Genomic DNA, 19995 nt, shown 5'->3' on the forward strand with positions numbered 1-19995 from the left:
CTTGCGACATGGGGCTGTGCATTATCATGCTGAAACATGAGGTGAAGGCGGTGGATGAATGGCACAAAAATGGTCCTCAGGATCTCGTCACGGTATATCTGTGCATTCAAATTGCCATTGATAAAAATAATAAAAATGATAAAAATGGAATTGTGTTCGTTGTTATGGTATGCCTGCCCATACCATAACCCCAGCGCCACCATGCGGCAGTCTGTTCACCACTCATCCACACAACGTCATACACGCTGTCTCCATCTGGCCGGTATAGTTGAAACTGAGATTAATCCATGAAGATCACACTTCTCCAGCGTGCCAGTGGCCATCGAAGGTGAGCATTTGCCCACTGAAGTCGGTTACGACGCCAAAGTTCAGTCAGGTCAAGACCCTGGTGAGAACGACAAGCACGCAGATGAGCTTCCCTGAGACGGTTTCTGAAAGTTTGTGCAGAAATTGTTTGGTTGTGCAAACCCGCAGTTCCATCACCTATCTGGGTGGCAGGTCTCAGACGATCCCACAGGGGAAGAAGCCAGATGTGGAGGTCCTGGGCTGGCGTGGTTACATGTGGTCTGCGGTTAAAAAAAGTACTGCCAAATTCTTTAAAATGACGTTGGAGGCAGTTATGGTTGAGAAATTAACTTCTCTGGCAACAGCGCACATGGACATTCATGCAGTCAGCATGCCAACTGCACTCTCCCTCAAAACTTGAGACATCTGTTGCATTGTGTTGTGTGACAAAACTGCACATTTTAGAGTGACCTTTTATTGTCCCCAGTGCAAGGTGCACCTGTGTAATGATCATGCTGTTTAATCAGCTTCTTGATATGCCACACCTGTCTTGGCAAAGGATAAATGCTCACTAACCGATGTAAACAAAACAAATTTGAGAAATAAGCTTTTTGTGTGTGTGGAAAATTTCTGGGAAACATGGGACCAACACTTTACATGTTGTGTTTTTTTTGTTGTTCAATGTAAATACAATGAAAACTTGTAAAAAAACACCTACTGTACATAATTTGAAATGCTGCCCAGGTTTTGCTTTGTGGTGCCTTGAGGGTTCAATACAGCGGGATACATTTACTCTGGTCTGAATATACAGTAGGGAAGCAGTAGTCAAGCTAACATTTTAGGCTCATTGATTAAGCTATAATGTAGCATTGTTCATGGTTTAACAACTATATTTAAAAAAAATCACACATCATTTCTTTAAGATTTGCAGCCATCCCATTGCAGTATCATCCACATTACACTAAATGCAAATAGAAAGACTCAATATAATTTTTGCCCCATTTTAAATCGGTGGCTGTTCCTCAAATTAGCTCGAATTTACTGGGACTAAGACTTATTCTGTAAAACAAAGACAATAGAATGAAATTAGGAAATGTTTTTTTATCTCACCAAAACTAGTTAAGCTGCTTTGACTGTTGAAACATTCATATACTGTATAAGCCCCATCTATCAAACTGTCTAATCTAGACCAACCACACAGTCTGTGATTAGCAACAAAGTGGTGTCCCTCCCCACCACTTGTTTTAGTATACAGCTGAACTTTGAACAGCTTCCCAAATCTCAGACTGTAGCTTTAACTAAAACACGATGCCGCTTGACATGCAATGCCAGGCTAGAAGGAGAGCAGACTTCATAGACAAAATGTTTGATGTTATGAATGGGTAAAGCAGATATACGTTCCAGACATTATGGGTGTGTTGGATAGTAGTGCTGGGAATTGCCAGGGACCTCACGATACGATATTATCACAATACTTAGGTGACGATATGATATGTCTTACGATTCTCATGATTCTACATGTATTTGTCACGGGTGTCGTTGTGTATTGATGACCAAAACGCAGCGGGAATATGAATGCTCATCTTGTATTTAATAATTAAAGAGAACATGGAAAAAATAACAAAACAAAGAACGACAGACGACAGTTTCACAGGCTAAATTAACAGCAGTGCAAAAGACAACTACCCACAAAAACCCCAGGTGAAAACAAGCTCCTAATATATGACTCCCAATCAGGAACAACGACGTACAGCTGTTCCTGATCGGGAGCCACACAGACAACAAAGAAATAGACAAACCAGAAAACCAAAACCAGAACAACCCCGGAATACATAAACCAAACACCCCTTAAATACTACACACACAACCCGAACCATATGAAACAAATACCCTTCTGCCACGTCCTGACCAAACTACAATACAAATACTCCCTCTACTGGTCAGGACGTGACAGTATTACGATTCTATACTGTGATTTTATTGTGATGCGATGTTCCAAACATATTGCTCACTATATGTCTGTGGCAGAGAGAATAGAAAGCATGAGAAAGTAATGGAAATTGCCCCCCAAAAATGTGCTTTCTATTTAAAATGAATATGGAGAACAATCTATGAAGGAAAATAAGAGTTTTGGTGCAGGGACAGCCAACTAGCACAAACATAATAGTGCGATATTGTTGTGCGATACGACATGATATATCGTGGAAAATAAAATCCCGATATGTAACTATTGATTTTTTTCTCCTTCATCACTATTGGATAAGCGTTTTAACGGTCTTGCTATTATAAATTTAGTTCCTTATTGACACCATTGAGGTAGGGTTTGTTAAAATGACAGATTAGCTTATTGTAGCTTCTGGCCACTATTATATGCATTTTCTTATCAAAAGAATACAATGAAATATAATGTTTAAAGATATGCTTTTTATTAAAATGTCTATAAGCAGATGTAGCAGAAAAGGAACAACAAATAACAAATGCAGCGTGTATAAAATAATGAAGGTGAAGTACCCTGAGACGCTATTATCTCCCCATAATATTTTATTGTTCAATTAATCAAAGATATAATTAATCATTTAAATCCCATATTATTCTTTCATTTATTATGATAAATTGTGATAACCTCAAATAATATGTAACAAAGCATGTGGTCTGTGACCCACGCTGACAGGACTGTTTTAATATCCCTATATGATATGCGCTTCATGGGAATATAAACTGAATGAATTTGAATGTTTAGAAGTATTTTTGTACTGCTTCAATTCAGGGATCACCTCAAATTCTTCCAAAATATTCTAAACATTCAAATTCATTCAGTTTAATTCTCATGAAGCACCCATCAGATAGTGATATGAAAAACAGTTCTGTCAGCGTCTATGTCAATCATCCATCCAAACATATAGGGTCAGTTTCCTGGACCCAGATTAAGTTACTCCTGGACTAAAAAGCATGTTGAATGGAGAATCTCCATTGAAAGTAACTAGTTCAGGACTAGGCTTAATCTGTATCCGGGATACCATCCCAAAGAGCAAGACATACTTTGTTTTTCAATTAAGAGGAGGTACTGTTTCCCGTACTTTCCAGAGTACTGTTTCCAGCCCCTTCCATGTTCACCAATCCCCAGTGGGCTCCGATGGAGGTGATCCCGGCACCGTTGAAGCGACCGCTGAGCAGCCTCAGCTCATTGCCCATGTTGGCTGGGTAGAAGTTGAAGGAGACTTGGTTGGGCAGGCCGGCTGACAGAGTGCGCCCCATGTTGGTGCTTAACACCAGGTAGCAGATGTAGTCTGCTGGGTTGTACTTCCCAGACACCTCGACGATGGCCTCATCATTAAACAGCTCCATCTCCTGCTTTTCACCCCCTTCGCGACCAAACACAGGAGACCAGGTGTAGCCATATCTCAGCTGGAACCTAAAACAGAGGAAGCTTTTCACGTTGGTTGTGTTTTGATAAGGCACATTCAGACCGAGAGAGCAGATAGCGTCAGAAAATATCAAGGAATGACATTTTACATTGTACTCTGGGTTAGATACGATAACACTATTGTTTGGTCATGTACTGAATATGTAATTAACACAACAAATACAGAAATACAGAAAGAAAGAAAGAGTGTGTGTTGGGTAGTGTAGTTGGACTGAGTCAGTGGTGTCTGTTGGGTAGTTTTGTTGGACTGAGTCAGTGGTGTGAAGGGTAGTGTAGTTGGACTGAGTCAGTGGTGTCTGTTGGGTAGTTTTGTTGGACTGAGTCAGTGGTGTGTTTTGGGTAGTGTAGTTGGACTGAGTCAGTGGTGTCTGTTGGGTAGTGTAGTTGGACTGAGTCAGTGGTGTGTGTTGGGTAGTGTAGTTGGACTGAGTCAGTGGTGTCTGTTCATGGGTCAGGGTCTGCTCACCCGCTGATGTAGGCGTTGCTGTTGTAGTAGTAGTAGTAGTAGTAGTAGTTGTTGTTGATCTCCCACACTCTGACTCCTGTGATGCGTCCCTCACCGTAGGAAGCAAATGGGGTCCCACCTCCCTGACCCACCGCAGAGGAATACGAGTACGGATCTTTGATGGCTAAAATAACATGGGAAATATGTTTACTATATTTACTATATTAATAATACATATTTATATATACATCCTTTTATTTTTACCAACACATTTATGAAAGATCTTTACATTATGAATAAAGTGCAGATGAATTAACTAAAGTACATTCTGCAAAGATTTAATCCATCAGCTTTTCTCTCAAAAAGAACTCCTAAGTCTAATTGAAAAGACAAGTTGGTGAAAACACAAAAGCTATTATTTAATAATTATAATTCAGAATTTAATTTTTATTACTCACGCATTGCCAAGCAGCTAGCCAAGAACACTGTGACAACCAGGATTGAGAACATTCTGCAAAAGGGAGGCATCAATACTTAAGACCTTTAATTTCAGTCAGTTTCACTCTCACTCCATTTCACTTTAAATGGTAAAACTTGAAATAATGTAGTTAATAATGTTTTTCATAGTAGTTTGTCAAAACAACTAAGTCCTTTTACCTGTCAGGTCAACCAGTGTTTCCTAGGAGGGAAAAGAAAATAACCTTTTGAATTGTGACGTAACAAACAACAAACCATTCTTGAATGTTAAATGTTATAAAACAGCTCTAAAAACTTGGACCTACTCTTGTTTACTACAATCACTCTTGTAGTGCTAAGCTACTGTCACATTCAAAATAATGTCAGATCATTGAATTTAAATTTAGAGGCAAAAGGGCCACAATGTTTGTGCCCAAATACCAAGAGATAATGAGTATTAACTTCATAACATTTCCCACACCAGTATTGTGCATTGAATACACGTTTTCTATTTAGTTAGTTGTGTAGTTACCCACAGTGCTATCTTGAGATGTGTGTGAAAACCTTCTTATCTCCCTGTCTCTGCCAGGTCCTTCTAGTCTACTGCTTCCTCTTAGAACTGCATTTATACCTGCTGAGCATTCCATCAGCTCTAGATGGAAGGAGCATGACAAAGAACACCTTTACACTAGAGAAGTCAGACATTGTTTTCTAATTGGTCGAGGCTACTTTGGGAGGGAGTGTCAAGGAAATATTTTAAGGAAATAATAATTATAGTCTTTTGAATTGTAACAAATGAATGATCTGAATAGGGATAAAAAATATACAATCTAACAACTGAACAATTAAAAGAATGTACCAAAATCGTATGAATGTGTATCAAAATCGCTCAAAATCAGTCTCCCAATCTTCAGTTGTTTTATTACACCAAGAGGAACTCCTTCCCTTCAAACATTAACACGCTGAAAAAGACAAGTGGATCTGGTCATTAACAGGATGGTTAGTTCATTGGTTTGCTCAAATACCTATAGTATTTTATTGTAGAATATTTGTTCCACTACATTTAGTTCTAGAGGGGCAGATGAGATAAAAAAATGTTGTCTCCATTATCGTCCAACGTTTTCTTTAGTCTGTTACAATACTCACATCATCATTAAATCACTGGCAACCTGTACATGTTACTACAGGAAAACAATATGATTTCATTTTCTGCAGATTAACCAGATAAATATTAGTAGAAGTTACAAAGTGAGAAAATTAAATAAAAGTTTGTAAAATGAAATACCCTGAGGCACTTGTTACTACCAATCCATAATATTTGATAGTTCAATTAACATATTAATGCAAATATATAATGTAGGACCTTATTGATAAAAACATACACAATAAGCTAAAAGGTCAATATAAATCAAATTTGCTATATTAACAACTTTTGTGTATGTAAGTTGAGTTGAGTTATCTATTTTATTTTAGCTGGGGAAGAATGTGAATTTATCTCAATAACTACCCATTGGGCACACACTGGTTGAATCAATGTTTTTTACATGTAATTTCATTTCATTTCACTTCAAATGGTAAAATAAGTTTGTTAATAATGTTTTTCATAGTAGTTAACAAAAACAAGTTAGGAATTTTACCTGTCAGGTCAACCACCCGTAGGGAGGAAAAGAAAATACACTTTTTTGAATTGTGAAATAACAAACAACAAACCATTCTTGAATGTGAAATGTTATAAAACAGCTCTAAAAATGTTAACCTAATCTTGTTTACTACAATCACTCTTGTAGTGCTAAGCTACTGTCACATAGAAAATGTCAGATCATTGAATTTACATTTAGAGGCAATAGGGCCAAAATGTTTGTGCCCAAATACCAAGAGATGTTGAGTATTAACTTCATACCATTTCCCAGACCAGTATCACGCAATAAATACAAGTGAAAGTTTACAACAATTACAAAGATTTTACTGAGTTACAGTTCATATAAGGAAATCAATCAATTAAAATAAATAAATTAGGCCCTAATCTATGGATTTCACATGATTGGGAATACAGATATACATCTGTTGGTCACAGATACCATTAAGTAGCGGTGTGGATCATAAAACCAGTCAGGATCAGGTTTGACAGAGTTGATCAGGCTGTTGACTGTGGAATGTTGTCCCACTTCTTTTCAATGGCTGTGCGGAGTTGCTGGATATTGGCGGGAACTGGAACACGCTGTCGTACACATTGATCCGGATCATTCCAAACATGCTCAGTGGGTGACATGTCTGGTGAGTATGTAGGTCATGGAAGAACTTGGACTTTTCTGCTTCCCGGAATTGTTTACAGATCCTTGCGACATGGGGCTGTGCATTATCATGCTGGAACATGAGTTGATGGCGGAGGATGAATGGCACCACTATGGGCCTCAGGATCTTGTCACGGTATCTCTGTGCATTCAAATTGCCATCAATAAAATGCAATTGTGTTCGTTGTCCATAGCTTATGCCTGCCCATACCATAACTTCACCGCCACCATGGGGCACTCTGTTCACAATGTTTACATCAGCAAACCGCTCGCCCACACGTGGGTTGTGGTTGTGAGGCCGGTTGGACGTACTGCCAAATTATCTAAAAATGAAGTTGGAGGCGGCTTATACTAGAGAAATTAACATTAAATGATCTGTCAACAGCTCTGGTGGACATTCCGGCATTTTTTTTATTTCAACTTTATTTAGCCAGCTAGGCAAGTTGAGAACAAGTTCTCATTTACAACTGCGACCTGGCCAAGAATAAAGCAAAGGAGTTTGATACATACAACAACACAGAGTTACACATGGAATAAACAAAACATACAGTCAATAATACAGTTGAAGAAAATATATATACAGTGTGTGCAAATGAGGTAAGAAAAGGGAGGTAAGGCAATAAATAGGCCATGGTGGCGAAGTAATTACAATATACCAATTAGACACTAGATTGATTGATGTGCAGAAGAGGAATGTGCAAGTAGAGATACAGGGGTGCAAAGGAGCAAGATAAATAAATAAATACAGTATGGGGATGAGGTAGTTGGATGGGCTATTTACAGATGGGCTATGTACAGGTGCAGGGATCTGTGAGCTGCTCAGATAGCTGGTGCTTAAAGCACTGTAATAGTAACACTTAGGGTAGATGTTCATTCAGGGGAACAATATAGCCCAAGTCGTTAGCTTGGCTTTTATAACGTATAAGGCTGAAGCAGACAGACAGATAGACAGAGAACAAGAATAAGCACAGAGTGACATCAGATAAGATGCTGAGACAGATAGACAGCACAACAGGGAGGCAAACCAAATGTCTAGAGCGGAGGCCCAGTTCTAGTGGTGAGTTGTATCTCCAGTGGTGTTTTTCATATTGTATTTGTTTTAAACATCAGATGGCTAAGAAAGAGGAGGAGGACCATGTCGTGTAAGTCACTGGTACAGAAATGGTTAAGAAACACTGTACTGTACTGCCAGTGTTACGTGTCAGCACCAGTGCCTGTGTGTAAGTACGAGGTGTAGGGTCAGGGTGTATGTGTGGGGATAGTGTGTGTGTGTGTGTGTGTGTATGGAGTTGGCAGCGCTCATAGTGATGTGGGCTGGTGCAGATAAAATGCCAATGCCAAATTCTTGTCCCAGGCTACCCCTGTTGTTTTCTAATTTGTCAGGCTACTTTGGTAGGGAGTGGAAGGAAATACAAATACAATGCCTTCAGAAAGTAGTCACACCCCTTGACTTTTCCCCTATTTTGGTGTGTTACAGCCAGAATTTAAAAATGATTACATTGAGATTTTAGTCACTGGACAACACACAATACCCCATAATATCAAAGTGGAATTATGTTTTTTGAAATGTTTACAAATGAATTAAATATGAAAAGTTGAAATGTCTTGAGTCAATAAGTTATGGCAAGCCTAAATAAGTTCAGAAGTAAAGATTTGCTTAACAAGTCATATAGTAAGTTGCATGGACTGACTCTGTGTGCAATAATAGTGTTTAACCTCACTAGGGTAAGGGGGATTATTTTCACCTCCGAATGAAAAGCGTGCCCAAAGTAAACTGCCTGCTACTCAGGCCCAGAAGCTAGGATATGCATATATTAGTAGATTTGGATAGAAAACACTCCAAAGTTTCTAACACTGTTAAAATAATGTCTGTGAGTATAACAGAACTGAAATGGCAGGCGAAAACCTGAGGAAAATCCATCCAGGAGGTGCCATTACGTGAAATGGCTGTTTTTCCAATGAAAGCCTATCCACCATTTAAAGGGATAGGACCCAGATTACATTCCCTATGGTTTACACTAATTGTGAACAGTCTTTAGACATTGTTTCAGGCTTTTATTCTGAAAAATGAGGGAGAATGACAACATTGAGTGAGTGGACCCTGGGATGTCCTCAGAGCTAGTTACTGCGCACAAATGAGAGCACGCCTTTCTTGTTTTCCTTTTATATTGACGAAGCTTTTGTCCGGTTGAAATAATATCGATTATTTAGGCTAAAAACAACATGAGGATTGATTATAAACATCGTTTGACATGTTTATACAAACTTTACGGATACTATTTGGAATTTTTGTCTGCCTCTTGCGATCACATTTGAGCCAGTGGATTACTGAACAAATCGCACAAACAAAATGGAGGTTTTTGGATATAAAGAGGGACTTTATCAAACAAAACAAACATTTATTGTGTAACATGGAGTCTTGTGAGTGCAACCATATGAAGATCATCAAAGGTAAGTGATTAATTTTATTGCTATTTCTGACTTTCGTGACTAATCTACTTGGCTGGTAACTGTACGTAATGTTTTGTGTGCTGAGTGCTGTCCTCAGATAATCGCATGGTTTGCTTTCGCCGTAAAGCCTTTTTGAAATCTGACACGGCGGCCGGATTAACAAGCAATTAAGATTTATTTTGATATATAACACATGTATTTTCAAGAATGTTAAATATTTGAATTGAGTATTTTTGAATTTCGCGCTCTGCAATTTCACTGGATGTTGGCCTGGTGGGACGGTAGCGTCCCACACCCCCTAGAGAGGTTAACATGATTTCTGAATGACTACCTTATCTCTGTACCCCACACATACAATTATCTGTAATGTCCCTCAGTCGAGCAGTGAATTGCAAGCACAGATTCAACCACAAAGACTAGGGAGGCTTTCCAATGCCTCGCAAAGAAGGGCACCTATTGGTAGATGGGTAAAAAAATAGCAGACAAATCAATGGACGTATACATTGGTTTTTCAACAGGACAATGACCCATCACACCTCCAGGCTGTGTAATGACTATTTTACCAAGAAGGAGAGTGATGGACTGCTGCATCAGAAGACCTGGCCTCCATAATCCCCCAACCTCAAACAAATTGAGATGGTTTGGGATGAGTCAGACTGCAGAGTGAAGGAAAAGCAGCCAACAAGTGCTCAGCATATATGGGAACTCCTTCAAGACTGTTGGAAAAGGATTCCAGGTGAAGCTGGTTGAGAGAATGCCAAGAGGGTGCAAAGCTGTCATCAAGGCAAAGGGTGGCTATTTGAAGAATCTCAAATATAAATTTTGATTTGTTAAGACTTTTTTAGTTACTACATGATTCCATATGTGTTATTTCATAGTTTTGATGCCTTCACTATTATTATAGAAACACATTATTATAGAAAATAGTAAAAAGAAAAAAACAACCTTGAATGAGTTGGTGTTCTAGAACTTTAGACCGGTAGTGTATGTCCCCCCTTTGTTCCCCATTGTCCTTGTTAGATATTGTTACCATGTCCGTTGGTCTTGTGAGCACCTGTGCTGTTGTATCGGCTTCCATGCTACGTGTTATTGTGCAATTGTTTTATGGGTCTCGTCCCATGTATTATTTGGAGGTTTACACCTCGCTCTTTTGGGTGGATAAAATAAATCCCCCTATTACGTATTCTTGTGCTTGTCTCCTATCCTTATACAGCGTGACAGAATAACCAACTTACTAAATGGAGACTGGCTGTCAACCATCATAGAGACAGTCCAGCATCAAGGACTGTCTCTCCAGACTCGGCAGTGCCATGGACAGGGTGCTAGAAACCATCCTGCGTTTGGAGGGGAATGTGCAGTCCCTCCAGTCTCCAGCACCGGTTCCAGCACCAGCCACCACACCACTACCTGCCTCTGTCCCATCTGAGCCAGCCTCCGTCCCATCTGAGCCGGAATACACCTGTCCCTTCTGGAGTGCTTTGACGGCGCGCCAGCAAGATGCAAGGGATTCCTTCTGCAATGCGACCTGTAACTCGCTCGCTACAACGAGGCTGTATCTGGGAGAGACAGGGTTGCCACTGTCATCTCGGCACTGACCGAACGGGCCCTTGACTGGGGTGCCGCGGTCTGTGAAATGGCGGACCTGAGGTTGAGTCCTACGAGCGCTTCACCTTCTTCCACTCGGTGATTGGTCATCCTGTGCAGGGCCGAGAGGAAGGTGAGCGCCTACTCCGACTACGCCAGGGATCTAGGACCGCCTCGAAGTTCGCTCTGGAGTTCTGGAATATCACAGCCTCCACCGGATGGAATGAGTCGGCTCTGGTCACCGTGTTCAGCAGCGGACTGCAGGAGGAGGTACAGGTGGAGTTGCCGTGATGACAACCTGTCACTCGACCAGCTCATCAGCATGGCGATTCATTTGGACAACCTCCTGCGGTCCCGACCAAAGACCTGCACGGAATCCGGAGCCCACGGCTACACCTGCTCTGTGGCCGGAGCTGATGGAGGTGGGCTCTGCACGTTTGCCTAAGGCAAAGCGTAGGAGCAGGAGGAATCTGGGCCTCTGCTCCTATTGTGGAGTAAGGGGTCATTTCTCCCCAACCTGCCCTCTATCCACTAATAGGCGAGGAGGTGACAAGTTAGGGAATTCTCCTGCTCCAACCCAGGTGGGATGCAAGTTCTCCCCTCCTTTTCTGTCAGCTCAACCAGAGTGTTTTCCCATTAAATTCCCTGAATACCCTAGCCCCACAATCCCGTTAGCTCTGATTGTTAGCTCTGATTTCCGGAGCTGCCGGGAATCTTTTAGATTAGTCACCCATTCCGGTTCGAGCCCTGGATAATCGTCCAATAGGGACAGGGCTCGTACATCACATCACTGTTCCAGTTTCTCTGCTGAACCATGACACTTATTTAGAACAGATCACCTTTTTGATTATAGACACCCCCACGCACCCCGTTGTGTTAGGTCTCCCCTGGTTGAGCTGGCATAACCCTGTTATTTCCTGGTCCGAGGGGAGGCTGCTGGGTTGGTTGCAGGAGTGTCAGGGGAGGTGTCTCGTGGTGTCTGTCAACACCACTACGGTGGAAAGTCTGGACCACACACCTCAAGTGGAGTTACCGGAGGAATACCAGGATCTGCATTGGGTTTTCTCTAAGACCCAGGCTACACGCCTGCCTCCTCATCGCCCCTGGTCGACTGTGCTATTGATCTGCTGTCTGACGCAGCCCTCCCGGGAGGACACGTTTATCCCCTCTCCTATGCGGAGACCGAGGCCATGGAGACCTAGGTACAGGAGAGCATCCAGCAGGGTTTTATCCGCCCCTCTACGTCACCAGCCTGCTCGAGCTTCTTTTTTTGTTAAAAAGAAAGATGGGGGACTGCGCCCCTGCTTTGAATTTTGAACTCTGAAAAAAGCCACTGTTAAGTTCAGCTATCCTTTACCCCTCATCTCAACCATCATCAACCAAATGCATGGTGTGCAGTACTTCACAAACTGAACTTGAGGAGAGCCTACAATCTGGTGCGCATTCGTGCAGCCGTCGAATGGAAAAGCGGCCTTTTCCCACGACCACAGGCTTTTACGAGTATCTCGTAATACCTTTTGGACTGTATAAAGCTCCTTCAGTCTTCCAGGCCTTTATTAACGAAGGGTTTCGGGACATGCTGGGATGGGGCATAGTGGTTTATATAGACAACATTTTGGTCTATTCTGCTGACCGTGCCCAGCATGGCTCGTTAGTCAGCTTTGTGCTGGGTAGACTGTTGGAGCATGATCTATATGTTAAACAAGAGAAGTGTTTGTTTTTCCAGCGGTCCATGTCCTTTTTGGGAAACCTCATATCCACAGAGGGAGTGGAGATGGAGGAGCAATGCGTCAGCGCAGTCAGGTCATGGCCCATCCCCAACTCTGTGAAAGCAGACCAGCGATTCCTGGGGTTCGCCAACTATTTCCGGAGGTTCATCCGGGGCTGCAGCACGGTGGTCGCACCTCTCACCTCCCTGCTGAGAGGAGGTCCCCAGCGGCTTCGTTGGATGGCAAAGGTGGAGAGGGCGTTTGAGACACTGAAGGCACGCTTCACCGCTGGTCCCGTGCTGGCACATCCCAACCACTCACTTCCCTTCATCGTCGAGGTGGATGCCTCCAAAGTACGAGTCGGGGCAGTGCTGTCCCAGTGCACCGGAACCCCTCCAAAGCTGCGGCCCTGCGCCTTTTACTCCAAGCAGCCGAGCCCCACCCGGAGGAACTACAGCATAGGGGACTAGGAACTCTTGGTCGGTCAAGAAGGCTCTGAAGGCATGGAGGCACTGGCTGGAGGGGTCAAAACACCCTTTCATGGTGTGGACGGATCACCGCAACCTGGGCAGTGAAGAGGCTAAACCCGAGACAGACTCGAAGAACGTGAAGGTGGACACCCTGTCTCGCCTCTATGATGCAGAGGAGAGAGAGGGAGAGAAGACCCCCATCATCCCTCCGTCCCGTATCATCACGCCAGTGGTGTGGGACATGGACGCCGACATACGGCAGGCCATGCGTACAGAACCCGCACCTGCACAGTGCCCGGAGAACCGCACCTACGTGCCCACGGGTGTGTGGGACCGCCTCCTTACCTGGGTGCACACGGTGCCTGTGTCGGGTCATTCTGGGATAAGCCGTACCATCACCTGCCTGACTGAGAAGTACTGGTGGCCCACCATGGCTAGGGACGCCTGGGTTTACATCTCTTCCTGCTCCATCTGTGCCCAGTCAAAGAAACCCAGACACCTCCCTTATGGAAAGCTCCTTCCCCTGCCAGTCCCACAATGACCCTGGTCTCACCCCTCGGTGGACTTTGTGACTGACCTTCCCACCTCACAGGGGAACACCACCGTTCTCATCATTGTGGACCAGTATCCCAAAGCTTGTCGCCTCCTTCCTCTGCCTGGTCTCCTGTCGGCCATGCAAACCGCAGAGGCACTTTTTACTCACGTCTTCTGACACTACGGGATCCCGGAGGACATTGTGTCAGATTGTGGCCTTCAGTTCACCTCACGCGTATGGAAACCGTTCATGGAACGCCTGGGAGTCACGGTCAGTCTCACCTCCGGGTACCGTCCTCAAGCAAATGGGCAGGTGGATATGGTCAATAAGGAAGTGGGCAGGTTCCTGAGGTGTTACTGTCAGGACCGGCCGGGGGAGTGGGAAGATTTTCTACCTTGGGCTGAGTATGCGCAGAATTCCCTCCACCACGCTTCCACTAGCCTCACTCCTTTCCAGTGCGTGTTGGGGTATCAGTCGGCTCTGGCACCTTGGCCTCCAAGCCAGACCGAGGCCCCTGCGGTTTCGGCGCGCTGAGGAGATCTGGAATGCTGGGCACACTCATCTCCAGCAGGCCGACCGCCACCGCAGTGAGGCGCCTGTCTTCTCTCCAGGCAACTGGGTCTGGCTCTCCACCCAGAACCTGCCCCTCTGTCGGAAGCTGAGCCCGCGGTTTGTGGGGCCGTTTAAAGTCCTGAGGAGGAGGGTTAATGAGGTAACGTACCATTTGCAACTCCCTGCTGATTTACGCATTAACCCGACTTGTCATGTGTCTCTCCTCAGGCCAGTGGTGCCTAGTCCCCTCGCTGAGGCTGGACCCAGTGACGCCCTGGACGTCCAGAGGACGCCCATCCTCTGGACATCAAGGGAGATCAGGCGTAGTCGGTCCGTGAAGTCCTGGATTTGAGACGTGGGGCATGGGTGTCTCCAGTACCTCATCGACTGGGAGGGGTACGGCCCAGAGGAGCAGTGCTGGGTTCCTGCGGTGGACATCCTGGACGCTTTGCTGACCAGGGATTTTCACCATTGGCACCGCGTCCCTGTGGTCGTCCTCGAGGCTGGTGTTGTCCCGCTGCTGGTGCAGTGCATCGGGGGGGTTCTGTCACGGATCCTGCTGCTGCTCATTCCATTCACCAGCTCCAGAAGTCTACGTCACCGGCCTTCTATGCTTCACTGAACTGGATTCATTACCACCAACCCCGGACTGTCTTGTCTCATTGCGCACACCTGGTTCCCATTCGCCCTGATTAGTATGTGTATATATGTGGCCTCTGTTCCCCATTGTCTTTGTCAGATATTGTTACCATGTCCGTTGGTCTTGTGAGCACCTGTGCTGTTGTATCGGCTTCCATGCTACGTGTTACTGTACACTTGTTTTCCGGGGCTCGTCCCGTGTATTATATAGAGGTTTACACCTCGCTCTTTTGTTTGGGTGGAGAAAATAAATCCCCCTCTTACGTATTCCTGCACTTGTCTCCTATCATTATACAGCGTGACAGCTTGTAATAATTTAGCATCAGAAAAGTATTATTTTGTACACATCAACAGCCAACACAAAAGTAATGAAACTATCACTTGTATGTAGTAGGCTGTAATTTTCAGACAAAATTAATGGTACCTTTTAAATCTCACAAACATTGCTCTCACACATGGTTGGATTTAAATCCTGGAGTATTCACAACTACTAGAGTATCTTCACCATCGGCGGATGAATCACTTGCAAATAGTCAGGAAGAAGAGTTTGTTGATGATGCCAATGCTTCTTCTGATTTGTATTGTACAGCTAAAGGCTTAGCAACTATTATTGAGGAAAGATGTGCATCTTCTCTACTGAAATTAGAGCATTTGGTCCATGTGCCAAGCTCAGCTATTGATGAGTTTATAAAGGGAGGTCCATCATTTGATTTGTTCCGCACCTGTCCCTTTATCTAGTGACTTTGTTATTAGCAGTTTTCGTCAACATAACCTCCAAGTGGTTGAATCGACCATTAAAACTACATCGAGATCGGTGTCCCTTCCACGGGACGGTTGAGCTAACGTAGGCTAACGCGATTAGCATGAGGTTGTAAGTAACAAGAACATTTCCCAGGACAGACATATCTGATATTGGCAGAAAGCTTAAATTCTTGTTCATCTAACTGCACTGTCCAATTTACAGTAGCTATTACAGTGAAAGAATATCATGCTATTGTTTGAGGAGAGCGCACCATTTTGAACATGAGTACTTATTAATAAACAAATTAGGCATATTTGGTCAGTCTTGATACAACATTTTGAACAGAAATGCAATGGTTCATTGGATCAGTCTAAAACTTTGCACATGCGCTGCTGCCTTCTAGTGGCCAAAATCTAAATTGCACATGGGCTGGAAAAATATACTGCTCAAAAAAATAAAGGGAACACTAAAATAACACATCCTAGATCTGAATGAATGAAATAATCTTATTAAATACTTTTTTCTTTACATGGTTGAATGTTCTGACAACAAAATCACACAAAAATATTCAATGGAAATCCTATTTATCAACCCATGGAGGTCTGGATTTGGAGTCACACTCAAAATTAAAGGGGAAAACCACACTACAGGCTGATCCAACTTTGATGTAATGTCCTTAAAACAAGTCAAAATGAGGCTCAGTAGTGTGTGTGGCCTCCACGTGCCTGTATGACCTCCCTACAACGCCTGGGCATGCTCCTGATGAGGTGGCGGATGGTCTCCTGAGGGATCTCCTCCCAGACCTGGACTAAAGCATCCGCCAACTCCTGGACAGTCTGTGGTGCAACGTAGCGTTGGTGGATGGAGCGAGACATGATGTCCCAGATGTGCTCAATTGGATTCAGGTCTGGGGAACGGGCGGGCCAGTCCATAGCATCAATGCCTTCCTCTTGCAGGAACTGCTGACACACTCCAGCCACATGAGGTCTAGCATTGTCTTGCATTAGGAGGAACCCAGGGCCAACCGCACCAGCATATGGTCTCACAAGGGGTCTGAGGATCTCATCTCGGTACCTAATGGCAGTCAGGCTACCTCTGGCGAGCACATGGAGGGCTGTGCGGCCCCCCAAAGAAATGCCACCCCACACCATGCCTGACCCACCGCCAAACCGGTCATGCTGGCAGTGCTTCTCCTGCTCCTCCTTGCACAAAGGCGGAGGGAGCGGTCCTGCTGCTGGGTTGTTGCCCTCCTACGGCCTTTTCCACGTCTCCTGATGTACTGGCCTGTCTCCTGGTAGCGCCTCCATACTCTGGACACTACGCTGACAGACACAGCAAACCTTCTTGCCACAGCTCGCATTGATGTGCCATCCTGGATGAGCTGCACTACCTGAGCCACTTGTGTGGGTTGTAGACTCCGTCTCATGCTACCACTAGAGTGAAAGCACCGCCAGCATTCAAAAGTGACCAAAACATCAGCCAGGAAGCATAGGAACTGAGAAGTGGTCTGTGGTCCCCACCTGCAGAACCACTCCTTTATTGGGGGTGTCTTGCTAATTGCCTATAATTTCCACCTGTTGTCTATTCCATTTGCACAACAGCATGTGAAATTTATTGTCAATCAGTGTTGCTTCCTAAGTGGACAGTTTGATTTCACAGAAGTGTGATTGACTTGAAGTTACATTGTGTTGTTTAAGTGTTCCCTTAATTTTTTTGAGCAGTGTACATTATGGCCTTTCTCTTGCATTTCAAAGATGATGGTTAAAAAAAATACAAAAGAATGGTTGGTTTTTTCTTTGTATTATCTTTTACCTGATCTATTGTGTTATATTCTCCTACATTCCTTTCACATTTCCACAAACTTCAAAGTGTTTCCTTTCAAATGGTACCAAGAATATGTATATCCTTGCTTCAGGGCCTGAGCTACAGGCAGTTAGATTTGGGTATGTCATTTTAGGCGAAAATTGAAAAATGGGGCGAATCTTAAGAGGTGTTAAAAAAATACAAAATAAAAAAAGAGCACAAAATGATTACATGGAGCAATCACTAATTACGTTACTGCTTACAAAGAAATTGAAGTTCAGAAATTGCTGTTGCAGTTTGTTCTGGTGATCATGTGCAAAAGTCTATTGAAAAAGGTTGTTGTCTTAGCACTGCTTATCAGCGTAAGCAGTATTACAAGGAGCACTTCAGTGTTGTGGAGCTAATTGAATACATGCTAAACACTAAAAAGAGACACACTTTCCAGTATGTTCCAATACTGAAGTAATTACAGAAGCTTTTAAGTAGAAGGGACATTGTTGATAAAGTAGTTGAGTCATTGGGGACAGCAGGACATTAATATTGGACCATCATATATACAAGTCCTACAAAGATGGTTCACATTTTAAGGAGAACAGTTTCTCTCTGGAGAAGAGCTAAGGATACTCTTAGGTCTTTATGTGGATGACTTCGAAATGTGTAATCCCCTTGGCACAAGCTATGTGCTGTTTATTGGGTGTTGGCTAACTTGCCTCATTCCTCTTTATCATCCATTCATTTAGGAGTTCTGTGCAAGAGCAATGATGTTAAAACCTATGGTTATGGTAAGGTTTTAGAACCTCTTCTACGAGATCTACGAACTCTGGAGGAACTTGGTGTTTATGCCCCTTTACAAGGTGTAGATGTCAAAGGTACAGTATAGAGTGTAGTGGTTGACAATCTGGGAGCTCACAGCATATCTGGTTTCATTGAGTGTTTCTCAGGGGAGTACTATTGCATGTTTTACACAGGACAAAGTTGTGATATTCAGTTACATGAAGTTGCATCTGGTGCTTTCAGCTTGAGAACAAAAGAACTTCATGATTCATGTAAAACAAGCTGGAGACACTTGAACAAACATTTTTGGGGTGAAGAAAGACTGTGTTTTCACAAGCAACTTAACTTATTTTCACGCCATCTCTGGCTATACTCCACATCTTGGTCACAATATTTTTGGGGGTATTGTCCCAAACGAGCTGTCTCACTGCTTAGTATTACCTGTATCAAGACACCTTTTTACATTGTATTACCTGAATACAGTTATTCTGAATTTCCCCTAGAAGAGGTCAGACAAGACAAACAGACCTCACGTGTTACCACACAGATTGTCCAGTAGAAAAACAGTGGGTGGAAACGCTCATGAAAACTGGTGCTTGCTAAGGTTACCATTTTTGATCGTCCCCTTGTACCTGAAGATGAGCCAGCATGGCTTGTACTAATGGACCTGAAAGACATAATTGAGATTGTTGTTGCCCCTGTGCATAGTGATGACTCTATTTCTTATCTAGAAAGCAAAATAATTGAGCACAGGCATAGATACAAAGAGTTGTTCCCTGGCGTTAGACTTCTGTAACCGGAAGGTTGCTGGGTCGAATCCCCGAGCCGACAAGGTAAAAATCTGTCGTTCTTTCCCTGAGAAAGGCAGTTAACCCACTGTTCCATGGGCGCTGAATACGTGGATGTCAATTAAGGCAGCCCCCCCGCATCTCTCATTCAGAAGGGTTGGGTTAAATGCGGAAGACACATTTCAGTTGAATACATTCAGTTGGACAACTGACTAGGCATCCCCCTTTCTACCGAAGCATCATTATCTGGAACACTACCCCCAGATTATTAGTTGTTTTGGTCCTCTTGTAAGGCTATGCTGTCCTACAAGGCAAAAAGGCAGTAACTGCTCATAGCGTGGAACTGAGAAAAATGGCTTTTATTTACCTTGGTTAAACAGTAACTTTATGCAGTTACTGCTAACATGACCCCCCATTTTTCCAAAACACAATACAATATAGGCAGGATACTTGTCCACATGATTAAGCATGTATTTAATGTAGCAAAAATGACATTAACAAATTTTTTACCAAATTAGCATTTACTGCCTTTTTGCTTCGTAGGACAGATTGGACAATGCGGTTTGAGGCCAAACATAACTTGCTTAAAAAAAGCAGTGCTTCAAGGTGCTTCAAAAATGTGCCTCTTTCATTAGCCTCCACACATCAGATGATTGCTTACCAGTTGAGCTCTCCATATATTAGCAAGTCTGAACTTGAGGTCTCAACGGTCTCCACTCTCCCAGTGGATTTAATCAAAAATGAAATAGCGGAAGCCATTAGACAGAAGTACCTTGACACACCTGAGGTTTATCTTTCCCAGTGTGTGACAAGTAAGGGCATAACCTACAGGAAGGGAATGATAGTTGCCCATAAATTAGCAGGTGGATTAGCAGATTTTGGTGAAATTGTTCAAATTTGCATTTTCCATGAGTGTGTTTTTCATTGTCAAGGAACTGTGTGGTTGGTACAGAGAACATTATAGAGCCTTTGCATGTCAGAGACCCTCACAATTCACTGTGCTGAAACCTCCAGCAGTATCAACACTCCACTCCCGAAACCTCCGCC

The 19995-nt window shown here is 43.4% G+C and overlaps 1 protein-coding gene across 4 annotated transcripts; it reads right to left on the minus strand.

Annotated features, from left to right (window-relative positions):
- Positions 1 to 2692: 2692 nt before the first annotated feature.
- LOC115185200 (zymogen granule membrane protein 16-like) lies at positions 2693 to 6264 on the minus strand. 4 transcript variants are annotated; one of them, XM_029745723.1, is made up of 6 exons: positions 5143 to 5182; positions 4937 to 4973; positions 4812 to 4833; positions 4613 to 4665; positions 4176 to 4338; positions 2693 to 3697 (listed from the first exon to the last, which is right to left on the minus strand). In XM_029745723.1, the coding sequence occupies exons 4-6, from the start codon at positions 4662 to 4664 to the stop codon at positions 3337 to 3339; spliced, it is 576 nt and encodes a 191-aa protein (XP_029601583.1). In that variant the 5' UTR covers position 4665; positions 4812 to 4833; positions 4937 to 4973; positions 5143 to 5182; the 3' UTR covers positions 2693 to 3336. The 4 variants fall into 4 exon arrangements, with proteins under 4 accessions (XP_029601583.1, XP_029601573.1, XP_029601569.1 ...); XM_029745713.1 differs by lacking the exon at positions 4937 to 4973 and having other exon boundaries at positions 5147 to 5233; XM_029745709.1 differs by lacking the exon at positions 4937 to 4973 and having other exon boundaries at positions 5143 to 5226.
- Positions 6265 to 19995: the final 13731 nt, after the last annotated feature.

The sequence above is a fragment of the Salmo trutta genome, chromosome 3 (assembly GCF_901001165.1).
Source record: "Salmo trutta chromosome 3, fSalTru1.1, whole genome shotgun sequence".
Classification (NCBI taxonomy): domain Eukaryota; kingdom Metazoa; phylum Chordata; class Actinopteri; order Salmoniformes; family Salmonidae; genus Salmo; species Salmo trutta.